At 56.2% G+C, this 16,101-nt stretch overlaps 2 protein-coding genes across 2 annotated transcripts; one reads left to right on the top strand and one right to left on the bottom strand.

Annotated features, from left to right (window-relative positions):
• Positions 1-10,186: 10,186 nt before the first annotated feature.
• On the top strand, positions 10,187-11,855 carry CGCS363_v012115 (uncharacterized protein; the record flags this gene model as incomplete). The annotated part of the gene is made up of 4 exons (XM_036643964.1): positions 10,187-10,400; positions 10,554-10,691; positions 10,755-10,988; positions 11,221-11,855. The coding sequence occupies 4 exons, from the start codon at positions 10,187-10,189 to the stop codon at positions 11,853-11,855; spliced, it is 1,221 nt and encodes a 406-aa protein (XP_036490896.1).
• Positions 11,856-14,809: 2,954 nt separating this feature from the next.
• Positions 14,810-15,880, bottom strand: CGCS363_v012114 (uncharacterized protein; the record flags this gene model as incomplete). The annotated part of the gene is made up of 2 exons (XM_036643963.1): positions 14,810-15,378; positions 15,556-15,880. 2 exons carry the CDS (start codon positions 15,878-15,880, stop codon positions 14,810-14,812), a joined length of 894 nt encoding a protein of 297 aa, XP_036490897.1.
• Positions 15,881-16,101: the final 221 nt, after the last annotated feature.

The following is a 16,101-nucleotide window of genomic DNA, read 5'->3' as shown; positions in this document are numbered from 1 at the left end:
TGCTCACTAAATTCCTGGCACTAGGCACGCTGAAGTGCTCCGAACTTGTGTAAGAGTGAAAGATCACCACATACCCAGACATGAACGAAATCAACAACAGGCTCTGATGTCTACACGATGTGCAAGATCGAAGCACTCGACAGACTTTTGAAAACCGCGTGACTTCTCCTCAATGACCTCTTCCCTCCGGTTCCTTGCTTGACCAGACATGCGGACGTGTAAGAGGACTCACTCGGTCCCATCATGTAAAGACATCCCACAGCAAGAGACCAAGGGTCGGAACCTCAAGCTATCTCACGCTTGGCCGCGGGAGACTCTGACCAGGAAGTGATGACCGTAGACCCAATATACAGGAAATCGAACTTTGCAAGTTTCTACGGCGTTGGGATGGATGCCTACCTTTTGATTCTGACTGTATCTTATCATGACCTTAAAGTCCGAGAGCCTTTGCGGAGTATGTCAAGCAGGTCGGCATCTTGAAAAATACCACCTCCATCTTTTGCAGCCATACGCACCATCCCCATGATTCTACGTTTTCTTACGTGAGATATGCTTTGTGGTTTCATATAGCAATATTCGTTCTGGGTAGTACGAGATTGACGTCCACCATGCCGAGCTCCTGGTCATCGCGAGCTGATGGTGCTACAAGCCCGACGCTCCTCAACCTTCCAGCTCGCATGACGGCATACACAGTGGCTAGCGAACGACCGTTTACGTGGGAAAATTATTTGCTGCAAGGCAAATAATATCTAAGCATGGAGTTGCCGCGCTTGCATACGCGAGAGCTCTCACGAGGTTGCCGCGGGGGCACCGAACAGTATTCGATTAGCTAGAGGGTGGACGCCGTATGGCCAGCCCGGCCTTTCAAGCGTCGTTTACTGCTCTGTGAGTATACAAGACCACGTCGGGACTGCACAGGTCAAGCTACAATTTGAAACTTGCTGTTTGATTTCACAAAGCACCTGACTCCCAGCAAATCTAAGGACTGTCGTTGAAAGAGCCAGTCCAGGTCAGGTCTCATTCGATACAGCTCGCAGGAGGCAAGCTCATCTTGCATCAAGGCACCGCAAGCCCTCGTTGTACGGCTAGTGCTCGAGGGCGGTTGATGCGGGGAAAGCGGCCCAACCAGAATGTTCTTGAACGGGAAGCATGTCATCAGCCGGGTTCATCCGAAGTTGAAGAGAAGGGTGCACTTCTACCGGAAGGTGATGCGTTGGCGCACCCCACCTTTTGAGTTTCCGCAGACAGCAAGATTGGAGGCTCGGAGTTTTGTGATGGGTGCGCTCTACTTCTACCAGAGCACGTGTGCTAGACCTTCGGTGGGGGAAGCGTCCCAAGGAAGCTCAGTCTGGCCGTAATTGGCCCGCGATACAACGCAGCGCTTCAGATGTATGTCATGAACCGCACGTCTGAGTGGCTACCCAAGTGTGACGCCTGTTGGGAGAACCTGCATATAGGCGCATGCGTAGTTTGCAACCTTGGGGGCTACTCGGTGCTTGCGGCGTCCATCACCGGCTGAGCTCAACTCTTTCTTCGGATAGTAGGAGCCGTCTGCTGGACGGCAAGATGTTTCGTTTCTAGAGTGGAAATGTCGCCGGAAAAACTGACGGGCAGCAGCAGGAATTTTGTCAGAACGCAAAATCCCCATGCAGGGCCGGTCCTGAAGCAATCGCAAGCGATGAACGGGCAACTGGACTGAGCGACCCGTGTCGTCGGCATTGCCTGGCCACTATCCGGCCGGATCTGGGGCCCTTTCGAGCCGAACCGGCGTGCAAAATCTAGCCGGGAAACTTTGATAATGGCTTCCGTGAGAAAGGCACGCCGGAGCCAACATGACCGAAGACAACTATATCCTGCCAAAGCAAAGTAAATCTGACAGCGATTGTGCGCTCTCATTTCGATCAGCAAGTCGTACGAGTCGCAGTCCTACCTTGACGGACCGCAGCGGTTGCAAAAGATTAGCTCCGGTGCAATTGGTGACATGCAGCATTAGTGCTTTGTTCGAGTCGTCGTTAGGCGGCGAGCCCAAGGTGCAGCCAAGTGGGATTAGACCCATGTTCCCGCCGCCCAACACCAGGATTTCGTCAGCGACCGTGGGAAGAGATGGGCCGTTGTAGCGTTACGCCGGAAATCATCCCAGATTCGGCTTGGTGTTTGTCATTCTTTCCCTGTCTGGCCGTTATCCCTTTCTCTTTGTATTCGAGACCGGAACGCTGCCATTCGCATATTTGAGCCTTTTCGGATTTCTAGTGAGCAAGCATGACCTGAAGAAGATCTCAACTGTTGTGGGTGTGCTGGTTACTTCTGCGTTGGTTGAAGAGACCATCGCACACAGACGGGGTGTGACCTGCATCGACGGGTGGCCAGGTGTCAGCGGCGTGAACTCGGGGCATTCCGCCATGCTGCGGCACCCCGCATCCTGTCCAATTGGCTTGGAATTTCGTGAGATAGGGATGATGGCTCAGGTTGCCATTTGCGGAAGCTGAGAAGGCTCGAGGTGCCGGGCAAACAACACCTCGTGTCAGAACATCGAGCGTTTCAACGATAGTCCGTCTTCTGAGTAGCACTCAACTCGTGATCTGCACGGCTGGGCTACAACCAAGACAGGCGCAACTTCATTCGGCTTTGTCGGGATAGCTTCTGTCAGGCAGACGAAAGCCATTTGGCCATTGCGACCAGCTGAGCCAGAGTTCGGCGTGGCATGCCCCAGACTGTTCGAACCTTCTTTTGCACGACACATTGCACAGGGAAAGAAAGCCGCCTCTGGCGCCGGCCGGGATCGAAGTAGGGGCCCACGTGCGAGGGGCTTCGATTGGCACGGTAGAGAAACCTGCGACCTGTTTCCTGCAGCTGGGCACATCAGCCAAGTCACCGACTGCATTGCATCGGCACGGTAGCTACCAAACTAGTAGACACCCTTCTGCCCGAGGGCGCATTCAGCCTGGCTTCTGGCATGGAAGCCTGCCATGACGTCCTCCAGAAGGAGGTATGGAAGGTTCGACGAGACGGGATGAGAGCCCAGCCAAATTGCGACAGCTTGCCATCAGGCCATCCAGATCGTCGGGTTGAAGTCGGCAGGTTGAGACAGAGACAAAACTCTGCCTCATCTTGAGTGTTGCCGTGATGGACGGTGCCATCCAATGGGCAAGATGGATCGGTCAATCGAGTACCATCGCGCTCCTGGGTGGTTCTCAGCACCGGGGACGAGGAAATGTAGGCCCAGAAAAAATCGTACCAGACCAGCAGCCAAAGGCCCCAATCTGGCCAACAGCCAAGGCCAAAAGCTGCCGAAGGAGGACGTCCAGGGATGTTTCTTGTTCTCCACTTCCCGAGGAGACAGAGGAAGAGTTAGAAACTGTTCCATTGAAGTTTCAAGAATCAGAACGGTGCCTTTTCGCCCACCGAGGGGGCCTCCGGTAGCCGACGAGCGGCGAAATGCCATCGGCAAGCTTCAATCATTGAGTCGATTGAGTCGCATTCCATTGATGCCGAAATTCTGCCGCGCAAAGTTATCCGTCGCCCATTTGCTGAGTTTTCGGCGGCAGGGAGGAGTTGAGCAGCACCCAGCCTTGCAGGTCTGTGTATGCAACCCGACGTCGACGTGGGATGACCTGCTGCAGGCTGCACGGGGTGCAGAGATGACGGCACCACCGCAATAATTGCAGGTGCTCATGGCAACGTTTATGCTATGTCGTCTTCGCAGAGACCAAAAATGCAAGACAACTGTCTCTGCGGTTGGGGGCAGTCTCATTCTACCCCATGAGCTTGGCCCTCGTCAACGCTCCCCAGCGCGAGCTTCCATTCGGAAATGTCCAATCCGCAGCCGGTATCCGTACCAAACATTCTGTGCGTTTTCGTTCTAGAAGTCATTTGCCGACCCTATGCTCGGTCCGTCGAACCGAGAAGTCCAACTTGTTTCGACGTTTTGGCATCTGGCAGTCCGAGCCATTCTGTTAGTGGATGAATGACGGACAGAGTCGGCGGATATTGCTATCTCGTGTCGACAGCGATGGTCTGATCACATCGCACGGTTTTTGGTGATTCATTGAGACTGAGAGCGCGACTTGAATCGTAAAAGCTTGAGATACCCGGGATCAGGGAAGATTGCTTTGTGGATCGTGGAAATTGGGGGACCTGGCCCTCGAGAGCTCGGGACGCTGACTGCCTGAGAAGAACGGACGAGGGCCGCAGCGCGAACCTGAAGAGGGGGGAAATCCGAACAGCGAGAGACGAGGTGTGTGATATCTGCAAGTACAGACACAGGTTGTCTGTGCCGGGGGGTGCCAGGGGTGACAATGGTCCGCACTTCTAGAACGCTCGCGATTTGCGGTGTGGAGCGGAAGGCCGGGCGGCGAAGATGAAGATCATACTGGCACCCAGCATTTGATATTGCCTAGTGGTTGAATATTGGCCGTCTTGCCTCCGAAAAGACGGTCCTAATAAGCTCATTGCGTATGGTGTATGCTGCTCAACAGAAGGGGGATATCCGCATTCCGATGCCGACGGAATCCCGCCAACTCATGCTTATGGGGAAGGACGGGCGGGAGAGTCGGTCCATTGGAGCAGACGGGCAGTGAGGGCGCCGCCGAATGGATGGACCCCCGAAGTTAGGTGTAATGTGCGGCCTGCTATGTACAGTACTGTGCGGGGTAGTACGCGGAGGCATTCCGACTCAATCGAATCGTCCTGCGCAATCGTTCAAGTGTAGGTGACGAGAGTCAACGAGTTGAAGCTGGCCGATGTTGTAAAACGCCCCGTCGCGGCCTCCCTCTTCGCAGTCGCAGTGCAAGAAACATGGCCAAAGGGGTTGTTCCTGGGAGAGGGCATATCCCTGTAGACATGGCCAAGATGCTAGCAAGGTGTTGAAGCCTTGAAGGCGAGGTAACGACGTTCGCTGAACAAGGAGCCGGTACCTGGTCAGCGGATAAGGCAAAGTACCTAGACAACCTACCTAGCTCCGGTAGGTTGGCCCCCAGAGCTCCAAGCACATAGCTAGAAAATGAAGAGCGGCCATCTGAGACGTTAATCGACCGAATCGCATCTTGAGGAGAGAGGGCTGGGCTTCAGCTGACGTAACTGCTGGACCCAACGCTGCCAGTAGCCGCCGGGCTAGATCCGTCCAAGAAGATGGGGGATAGGAAGGCTAATTACCGACACGATGACAAGACGGCTGCCGGGGTGGATGGGCAATGGTCTAAAGGGCCACAGAGCGTTCTCGGCCAGTGCTGTACCATGCTGTCAGGCCTGCTACGTCGTAGGAGTCAGGACACAAAAGCCGGCTGCCAGGTGGTGCAGAGGTTGCTGTAAGGCCGTAGGGGAGAGTTTGGGCGACGGCTGCAATATCAAGAAAAGGGGTCATCTGCAGGCTCGCGAAGAGGAAGATTCCTGTGTTACTCGAACGTGCAGAGGGCAGATTTGCGGCCCACCAGAGTACCGGGGTTTGAAGTGGTGATGGGAGGCTCTCGGCCGTGGCCCTGCGGTTTGCTCCGGTTGGAAATTTGTCGAGATGGAGAAAACGAACTGATGACGGGCGTTTATCCAGACAGGTAGAAGATTTGCTTAGCCCAAGACCATCGAGTTCAAGGAAAGCGTGAGAGGTGAGCGGCGCATGTGACGAGGAAGTGGTTTGCGGCTGTTGCTTGGGACAGAGATACATTTGACATGGCGGAAATAGGCCCCCAAAGTGGATCGGATAACTGGTGCAATTGGAAAGTGCTGGAAATATTGGCTGGTGTAGAGGCAGGAGCCACAATTTGAGATGTGACGAGACGTAATCCGGGGTGAAGGAAACCGAACAGACACCTGCTAGGCCGGAGGAAAAGATCGTGGAATCGATGGACTTTGTCTGCGCAAGCCAGCAAGCAGCAGTGGTTTCCAGGTTGTCGAGGTGTGTGTGCCTCGATTTGCGCGTGGGTGTATCTGTACGTGTGTGGTGTGCGAGTGTGCTGGCCGTTGAATGCAGAGGTGAGGTGTCCTAGTCCTGGGCCCCTTGCCCGCGCATCCGTATCCGCATCTCTGTTCTGCCGCTCTGCCTGAAAGGCAGCTAGCCCTGCGAATGATGCATTTTGGACATTTGAAAGACTCACATTGGGTTCCCAGAGACGTATCCGGTGCAGGTGCAGCTGAATATGCAGTGTGCGTGCTGCGGCAGGCGGCTGCGAGGAGCAGGAGCAACAGTAGCCCGGAGCAGAAAGAAACGAGTCCAAGGCCCTCCTTCCTACCGCACACTGCCCAAAAAATGGTCAGGTCAAGTGAGCAGGTGTTGGTGAGGCAAGGAAGCCACGCGTATTACTAAGTCCCGTCGAGGAGGAACTGAGGAAGCTGCGGTCTGCAACCATGGATGGGAAACTGCAACTGCAACTGCAACTGCAACTGCAAGTGCGGTCTGCGGTCTGCGGTCTGCGATACAGCCGATACTTGGGTGGGTACGTCTTCCTTACCAGCGTCACTGACCACCCGCTGGGCTGCCAGAGGTTTAAGTGGTTGACAGGGGTTCTCTCCACGCACTGGTCCACAGACGATCCAGTCATTATTTCGGGTCGTTGAGATACTGGGCTGTCCCCGAAGCTAAGTGGAGTGGGGTTACCATGGTGCACCTCTGCAGTTTGGTGTTTCCGTTTCTGCCAGCACAGGGCTTCGGCGGAGAGGCACCGGGCCAGACGATCGTAAAGAACAAGACACAAAAAGAAAAGGAGACCACTGGCAGTGTCGGAACCCAAGGGCAAGACGCGCAGGGGAAGCCAAAGGAACGACGTTGGACGAGTATGGGAATGCCTGGGAAGAACAAGGACGCGGACGGGAACTCAAGACATGCAGAGGTACCGACACAGTGAAGTCGAAACGGCGCTAAGGCAAGAACTTGAATGGAGATTTTGATGGGAACTGGGCATGTAACTGCGCTGTAGGTAGGGTACTTTAACAATAGTACCGTACCTTACCCGCGACTTTTTGCCTATCGTCTTTTATTTTTTCATTCCTCCCCCGTCTTTGTAAACCTGTGGGTGCTGTCTCTGCCCTGCGGGACGGTTTCCCCCTTACCCCTTGAAGACGAAGCATGTTTGTCTCTGTCAATCAAAACTCCGTCATCGTTCTCGCCCAGGTCCTTCAACTCGGACTCGTGCCTGGCCGGAGACATGAATCTGAGATCGATCCAAGGGGGGCGGCGGGCGACGAGACTAACAAGACCAGGTAGGGAATTTCTCCATCTCAATCTCGCGGTGCTTCTCCAGTGGATCGCCCGTCGACATTGACTTCGCCCTGGTTCGCCCACGAACTCTGCTGATGGGTCACTGTGAGATTATGTTCAACTGATTGCGTCTTTCCCACGCGATGTCGAATCCTAATTATCCCCGACAACCGCAGGCTGGCAATAGCGTCTGGCGACTGTCCACAGGCGACAACCGACGTCGAAATCTCGTTTTTGGGGAGCGCGGACAGGGAGCCGGTCACTAACAAAGAAGCCCTCCACAAGCTTCCTCGGCTTTTTTTTCTTTTTTTTATCGCAACACGCCCCCTCTCTCACCCCGTTGCGGGGTTCACTCCTCCTTCGGAGATACTTTGTACTTACTGTAGCGCTGGTGAAGGTCCAAGCCGTTTAACGACGAGATATCAGATGAAGGAAACGGGTTAGAAAGCGACAGTAGGGAAAGGAGAGAATAGGTACTGCACAGTAGGCGGGCTTCTTCAGATATTCAAGGGCAATCCCGAAATGCAAAGTGATTAGACTGGGCAGCAGGTCGGCAGAACGCGATTCACATTCAACCGTTCCCTACCGACTGGCGGTGCTGCGGTACGTGCCTCTGAAGGAAGTGTCTTGTCTCATGTCGTCTCGACTTGCTTGTGTCCGGGACACCGTCTCCCTCGCCGTGTGTGGGATGTCGGCGAGTAATCACCAGACACCTTCAGAATTCTTGGGGGCACGGAGTCAAAAAGGGAGACGGAAACCCAGTATTTCGGAGAGGAATCCGGGGGCAGGCGACGGTTCTCGGCCAGTCAGTCAGTCCAGTCCTGTCCAGTCCAGTCTCCTGGGGCCTTGTCTGTCCGCCGTCGAGCCGGCCCAGGTATTTGGTTCAGAGTATGCAGGCGACAGGAGGCAGGTAGGAACCTACCTGAGTAAGCAGGCGTGCCGGAAATAGAGATGGGCTTTAAAAAATTTGATCCGAGTCATCCAGATAGGTATCGCAGACCGTGGTGAGGCAAATATCACGCACAAGGAGAAGGAGATTGAACGGCGCTCTTACACACATCTCACCACCAACACCAACACGGCTCCAATGCAGCACGAAGACCTTCCCAGCCTGATGTAGTGTTAGTAGGTCCTCCTGTTCGGCCACCCCCACCCCGTCGTCGTCTTCTTCCACTTCCTCCTCCCGTGCCAGCGCCGCCAACGCCTACTACGCAGTACATGCTAAGGTACATAGCGTCCCGTTCATCGTTCCTACCCCCTCCCCTGCCCCCCAAATCCCAGTCCCAGTCCCAGAATCTACGAGTACGTCCCCAGTGTAGCCGTCCTCTGTATGGTGTGTGGTGGTGTGTGTGTCCCCGTCGGTCCCAGGCCGCTCTTTCCCGCACCTGTTTCGGTGCACACCCCCTTCCCCATCCACATCCCCATCCCCATCCACACGTCCCCTTCCCACCTTCGAACTTCGACTTCGACTTCCACGGGATTGACGTCTGGTGTGGGCGTCGTCCACTTTGCTGTGAGTGTGGTGGGAGGCAAGTGTCCGGCGCTCTGCTCTGCTCTGCAGCTGTGTGTGCTGTGCTTGGCCCTTGCCTGTCTGCCCCAGCGTCCTTTCCCTCGCGGTGCTAGTGCTCCTTGCCTTCCCGGTTGGCACCTCACCCACCCCCCTCCCCCCCCCTTCCTCACCTCACCTTACCTCCTTCCTACTACTGCCTCTGCCTGCCCCTACGAATACCTATGTACCTAGCTACGAATACCCAGCCAGGCAAGTACCTTACCTAGGTACGCAGTAGGAAGGCACCTCACTCACCTCCCGTTGGTATTCTCCTCCTAGACCTCCACTCTTTCCTTGGCTGGAGTCCTGTTGCTGCCGAACTCCAATTGCAGCGCAAGCCTGCTCCGTCCACGCAGCAGCGACTGCCCTTTTTGCCTTCCGCGTTGGCTACCTACGGTTCCTGAGGTGGGTGTCTGTCCACGACTGAGGTGTCCGGTGTGGTGTGAGTGTGTGTGCGTGTGTTGTGTGTGCCTTCCCTTGCTCTCCCACTCTTTTTTTCCTCACCTCTCGTCCTTTTTTTTCTTAATTCCTGCCACCTGGGATCGGTTGCACTAGCAAACAAGAGTCATCATCATCACTCTCTTTGTGGCTTTCTCCCTGCCCTGCCCTCCTCCTGCCTGCCTCAAGTAACGCATTCCCTCGCCACGGTCTGAAGGACAATCAAGCATCCGTCTGAAAAAAAGGCCAACCCTCCCCAGCAAGAGGAGAAGAAGAAGCACCCACTGCCGCCAAAACTCCAGCCAACCTGGCCGCACCGTACCGCACCGCACCGCCCGCACCGTCTCATTAGGCATAGACCCGACTCGACCCGCCAGTTCGCCGCCGTGTAGTGTCGCTTCCCACACACTCTCTTGTCGCCCGCCCCAAAACGCACACGTCGTCGTCCTTGCCGTCGCCGCCACCTTCGTCGACAAGTTTCCGACTCCTTCTCAAACTCCGAAAACCACTCTCTCGCACACGCGCATTTGAAGCCAACCGTCTTGTTTCCTCTGGTCCTGTTTCTGGCGTCTGCAACATCGCCGGCCGTTGACTCGACATTTCCGCGCAACGACGTCTGGAAACAACCCCGTCCCTCTTTTTTTCCCCTTTGGTGAGTGGTTTCCCTGTCTGTTCGTTGCGACCCCCCGGCGCAAAAAAAGCCGCGAGACATTTAAGCGCGGCGCCGCCCATACCCAGAAAATTTATTTTCCCTGTCCCTCCCCGTTGGCCTCTCCCCTGACACCGCGGCGCCTTCCACCCATCCATTTGCGACACCGTTCTTCCAAGGCTTCCCATCCGCGCCTTTGGCCCCGAACGTCGCTTTGAGACTATCTCAACTAATTCGACTCCGAAGAACAAAGACATAATCGAGTCCAGCCTCCTCTTCGGTCTCCGAGCCTCAAATCCCTCAGACAGACCCGTCAGCGGCCTTCCGGTTTCAAGTCCAGCGAAGCACCACCAGCACCGCCATCATGTCCTACTACGAGAACAACCCTCAATGGTCCAATCCCGGCCAGAACAACTGGGAACACCAAGCGCCTCCTGTCCGTGCTGGTGAGTCGGCCCAGTCGCAACATCGCCAAATTCAACAACAATCGGAAACCGGAATTGACTCGAGGTTCCCGTCAACAGGTGCCAGCGGCCCCACGGCTCAGGACGACTTCGCATTCTTCTACCAGTTTGAGGGTAGGTCTACTGTTCTCTCCAGCGCGTGGCCGACGGTCAGCCCAGCGCGAGTTTCTCTGCGGACTCGCGCCCGGCAGGCGTCGCGCGCAGGAAGACCCAGCTGACGAGTTGATACTTTAGATGTGGTACGGACACTGACTGCTAGGCCTACAGAGGTTGATCGTGCATACGAGAATCTCGCCAAGAGCGGGAAGTCTTACGGAATGGGCGGTCGACGTGAGTACCCAACCCCTGGCGGCCCCAAGATGGGCCCTGCTGGTCCTGGTCCCGCCAGAAAGTCTCTCGACTTCAGTAAGTCTGCTCGCACTTGGCGGGCAAATCCGCGGCCTTCCCCTGCTGACGCAGACCTCGCAGCCGGACGCATGGGAGCTGGAGCTGGAGCCGGTCCGCGACCGCACTCGATGAACCAGTTCGATGATGCCCGAGGCCACCCGAACTCGAACCTCCAAAACTTTTACGCCTCTCAGCGCCACCAGTCCTCCCGAGGATCCAACGACGCGGAACAGATGATGCAGGCCAAGAGAAGGATGGCCGCTCAACGGGAGCGGGAGCTGCGCAACCTCCACACTGAGCAGCAATACCAGCGAAGTAGGCCGCCCTCTACTGTATAGCACACAAACTTCATTGTCCACAGGGGAGACAGCAAAGAAGAAGAAAAAATAGATAATTCAGGCCGAGGGGTTTCACCATCATGCAACATCCTGCTGCCCCGTCATGTTACTGTCGAGAGATGTCTCCCTGAAAGACCTTCCTGTCCCACCCCTTCACGTAAGACATGGGCACTTGAGAGGACTTTAGGCTAACCACAACGTGCGCGCAGCTGTCGTTTCTGACATCCCCTACGGCAACAAGGCCATGTCCGAGGAGGAGACTCGCGAGCTGATCGCTCGGCAGCGGAGCGCCTTGTACGGCGAGGGCCAGTTTGCCGAGAAGGGAGGCTACGTCGACGAGACTGGCGCCGTGCGTCCTGGCGTGCCTGGACACAGTGGTCCTTCCAGCCTGCGGGGCCAGTCGCCCTTGACGTACGACATCACCCGCGGTCCCCCTCCTCACGGTGATGCCAACACGCCCGTCTCTGTCACTGACGGCCCCGGTCCCATCGCTGGTCCCCCGGGCGAGCAAGGCTCTCGTGCTGGCAGCACTGCCAGCCCTCAGCCGAACGCTCCTAACAACAAGAGCGCATTCGAGTCGGCTGTTAGCCAGGCCGCCGCCCGTACCAACAACTCTTCCCCTGGTGGCTCCCCCCCTCGCCAGGAGATGCCGGGATCCAAGCCGGCCCAGACGGTTGCTCCCATCGGTACTCGTCCCTCCGGCACCCCGACTGGTGCCTCGAACTCGTCTTCGAAGCGATCCACCACCCCCCTCGCCTCTCCCGGCGGTTGGGGCCGTGGCAATGGGGTCTGGGGCCCTCAGTCCTCCGGACTGAGCCAGCCTCCTGCTAGCGTCTGGGGTTAGGAAACCCAGACGCCCAATCCAAAGACCCCTCCGAGGAGACAGCGCCGCGGCGCATCTACAGACTGAATGAAAAAAAGGGGCTCGATGACTTAACCGTTTACGTGGGTGGTTTTTTAGTTTGTTTTCGGTCTGGATTGATTTTCTCCTCGGACACGGAAAACATGATATATACCTCGGGCTCAACACGGTATTCGGAGTGAGGGTGTCTTTTCGGCATCTTTTGAGGAGTTTTCTTTTACACGAACCGCATTCTGCAATCACGGAGTCGAAAGTATTGCTACGGGAAAAAGAGATGCATGTCACATGGGCGTGGACAGGGGTTTTACACACGAGTTGGCTTCGGGTTTGACACAAGCTTCGGCGGGAATATCGCAGCGTCTGGGAATGTTTCGGATGATCTGGGAATTCTGGCGAAGGCGAGCACGGAGCGGGAACGACATTTTTTTGGTTCTTGGGAACGTTGTCCTTCGGAGCTGGGCATTGGATGAATTCGGGTGCCAAAAAGCGACGAAGGGCAACCTTATGATTCGAAATTGCGAGCATACATCGGCGTGGGCGTGGATCTCGATACTGGTTTAACTCGAATGGGTTGGGACTGGGAAACGCACATCCGGGGAGTTGACACAGCACACAGAGACGACTCTCTCATCACGCGGCGATAAAATCACAAAAAACAGGGGTTTGGGATACGGGGTGTTTGTGGGTTGTCATTTCTCATGGGGGGATATTTCCTTTTCTTTCCTCTTTTTTTCCTCCTTTTCTGCTTCTCGGGGTTTATCACTGGAGGTCGCGTCGTGGGGAGTTTTCTGCCTTTTTTCGGCACTCGAAGGGGATCTCGAACACTGGGAGACCATACCGAGTCGTAATAGGGTTCTCGCGCCTTTATTGAACTGGGAAACGAAAGGGAACTTGACTACATGAAGACGGGGTTCGGGGTGGATAGATCAACATCGGATGCGTTGGAGAGGGACGGACTCGGATGCTACTCTTTGCACGCTTTGCTCTGGGGTTGGAGCAGGCAATCTAATGAAAACAAACATGCTTTTTTTTTGTCCCCCCACGTCTGTCCCGTCCGCGTGTTCATCTTGTAAATTTGGCTCTATGGCGACATTCTCCGTCGAGTCAATGGTAATATGACATTTGAGAAACTAACTAATAGGTGGTGTACGCGGATCAGAGTCTGAACCCGCGCGCCCCCAAGGGCCGAACCTTGAGTCTCGGGGCGGAACCTTGGACGTTGCGTTGGTACGGCGTGAGGTGTTATCGCCCCCTCTCTCTGGGCTGGGAGAGTTTTCCCGGATGGCGAGGTAGAATTTTGCTCTTTCCCAACGACGGCCGGCTCGGGACTTGCCTAGCTGGTTCCGTGTCCATGGCAGATGGGAGAGGAGGGAAAGTGTAAAATGTGTTGGAACGGTTGGGTATTGGGCCGTGAGGACGCCGAAGAGGTCTGCCTGCGGCTGTTACCGCGGCCGGACCCAGGGCCGCCGGGTCGGGTTGGGGCCCGACCCGAAGTGTAGTCACTGTCACGGATGGGATTCGATGTATGCAGTTTTGGCCTCGGCTTGTGTAGAAGTACCTTTATGGGCCGCAGGTTATTCGACCGTGGATTTTCGCCAACGGGCCCTTTTCCCCGTCCCAGGTTTGGGGAAGGGCGGGAGTACGGAGTAGAGTACCTAAGGTAGGTAGGAGAACGTTGGATCGCAACACTGACCTCGCCGCGACCCGGGCGGTGGTTGCTTGTGGCTTGCGGTCCGCGCCGCGGGATGGGGAGGGGGGAGGGGGGAGAGGCCCGGGCGCAGGATATGTGGCCGGGCGGACCCCCACACTTTTGTTTTTGTGCGTGTGTGTGTGGCTTGGAGAAATGGGTGGGGGATTAAGAGGGGGTTTGTTAGGTATAGTTTGGCCACATGGATTATGTTTATTGAGGCGTTTTTTTTGTTTCTATTTGTGGTGATGACGTCTTTGACGGCTTTCTTTTTCTCCTACGCGGTGGAGTCACTTTGGAGGGGAGCTTTTTTGGGATGACGATTGAGGCGTTTTTTGCTTCTGCGCCCGGAGTCGGGGAGAGAGAGAGAACCTTGACGGGTTGGCGATATTGTCCCAGACGGAAGCAGCCCATCAGGGTTCGCGGGTTTCTTTGGACCCTTTAGCATGTGACGGCAATATAGACGGACCCATGCTTTGTTGGAATACCAGGTAGGCTGCCTTGCGAGGGGATTCCGAGTCGAGCATGGTTCTTTCGGGACGTACTCTCCAGCCATAGAGAGAGAAGGGGGTCTCGAGCTGGAGTTCCAACTGGCGTTGGTTTACATCTGGACGCCGGTGCGAGGTAGGATATGTCCTAGTGACTTTGACTCTGTATCACTGTTTGGCTCCTCGTTGTTTGGGAAGCTTGGAGCTATGCGACTGAGTAACAGGGAGGATGGGACCAACACGAGAAAGGCAACAAGCCAATAGCTGTTGAAGTTCCAGAAGGGCTTGTCTAGAAGATCCAAGAGCAAGAAACATCTGTTGGACGGTGAATTTGTTGCATCGGCGTGACTCAGCTGTCGAGTCTGGCCAGCTCCGCCGTGGAAGGTGATTGGAGCCAACCATCGTTCAGGATGTATTATCACAACGGACCAAGATCCAACCATCGAGCTCTGACAAAGTCACTTGTCAAGTTGGCGATACGCCTCAAAGCTCTTGCGCGGACAACTAACTCCTCCGGGGCCGTCGCAAGCCAATCAAGTGACAAGAGCATGAAGTCACCGACCAACACGACAAGACTAGTAGTTGAACTTGCACCGTTCCAACCAACAGCTTAGACTTGACATCAAGTTCATTTCCAACTAGCAAGAAAAGAAGACGCTATCCAACATGAATCGCCACCAGCCCGTGCGCCTGTACCCCCCCCCAAAATAAGTGTATCAAACTGATCCCAACGCCGAGCTGTTCATCGTCCAACGGCCTCTTCACAACCCCAGCGCCGCACATCCAGCACCCAAGTCCATGGGATCGTCAGCCCTCAACGCCTTGCCGCCCCAGACCACCGTCCCCCGCCCGTCGACCGCAAACGCGCCCGCAGTCTGCCACTTGTTCCCCATAACCGTGCTAGGCCCCTCGACCTCGGCCGGCAGCCCATCGGCCGCAGGATCCGCGGCCGCCGCGCCCTTGCCGCTCGCAGACGTCCCCCTCCTCTGCAGCGGCGGCGCAGCAGCAGACGCCCCGCTCGCCGACGGCCCGGCCGCTCCCGTCCGCTGGATCGCGCCCGCGACCTTCTCGCCGAGCCACCCCTTCTCCTTGAACCCCTGCATCTGGCTCGTGGGGTTGAAGACGTACCAGACGGACCCGAGGCCGAGGCCCCAGGCGGCGTAGATGGCGCGGTCCTCGTCGATGACGACCTGGACGTTCCAGGCGCCGCCGAGCAGGTCCACCCACTTTTGCGTGGCGGCCGCGGAGGAGTGGGAGACGGCGATGCAGGTTAGGTTGTTTGCGTGCTTGTTGGCGAGTGTGCGGAGGGCCAGGAAGGTCTTTTGCGCGACTGTTGTTGGAAGAGGTTATTAGCATGTTATCTCTCAGAAATGCGCCGAATAGGATCATCCCAACAAGAAGGTGGTGTTGGTTGGGCTGCATATGTAGGTGACGGGAGCAGATATGCAGGTCGCGTAAGGGAAGGGAAGGGTCTGTGTAAGTGCGGTAAAAGACAGATCAGACGTACAGGCACAGCCGACACATCGCAGGAAGACGACGAGCACCGGTCTGCCGCGGCCGAACTCGAGCTTCCTGTCGCGGTCCAACGGGGCGAGGTCGCCGATCTTGGGCGGGTCGGCGACGGGGACCGGGGGCGGGGGCGGGGAGAACCACGGGGCGACGGTGATGGGCAGGGACTTCATCGACATCCACGCCGGCCAGCCGCCGTTTGTGTTCTCGGCCTCGATGTCATCCAGGCCCGCGTTGCTCCCGCTCTTGGACTTGGAGTCCGTGGAGCCGCCGCCGCTAAAGTCGAAGGACTTGCTGTTGAGGCCCACCTTCTTGAGGGCCATCTTGGTTGTCAAACTTGCCAGCATGATGATGATCGCGTCACAGGTGTGGACGTGGGAGGGGTATGGATGGCTATGCGTAAAGTGGTATGTTACAGAGTGGAAGAAAAGAAACGGCTCGCAGGAAGGAGGACCGGCTGCTCAAGAGTTGATGTGCAAGGATGGAGCAGGTTGAGTCGAATGCTGTTCGACAATGCAAGATGCGCGATTGAGTTCGCAAGAAG

Source organism: Colletotrichum siamense (assembly GCF_013390195.1).
Source record: "Colletotrichum siamense strain Cg363 chromosome Unknown KSG_Cg363_contig08, whole genome shotgun sequence".
NCBI lineage: Eukaryota > Fungi > Ascomycota > Sordariomycetes > Glomerellales > Glomerellaceae > Colletotrichum > Colletotrichum siamense.
The sequence above is the reverse complement of the archived record's forward strand: the minus strand, read 5'-3'. Positions and strand labels throughout refer to the sequence as shown.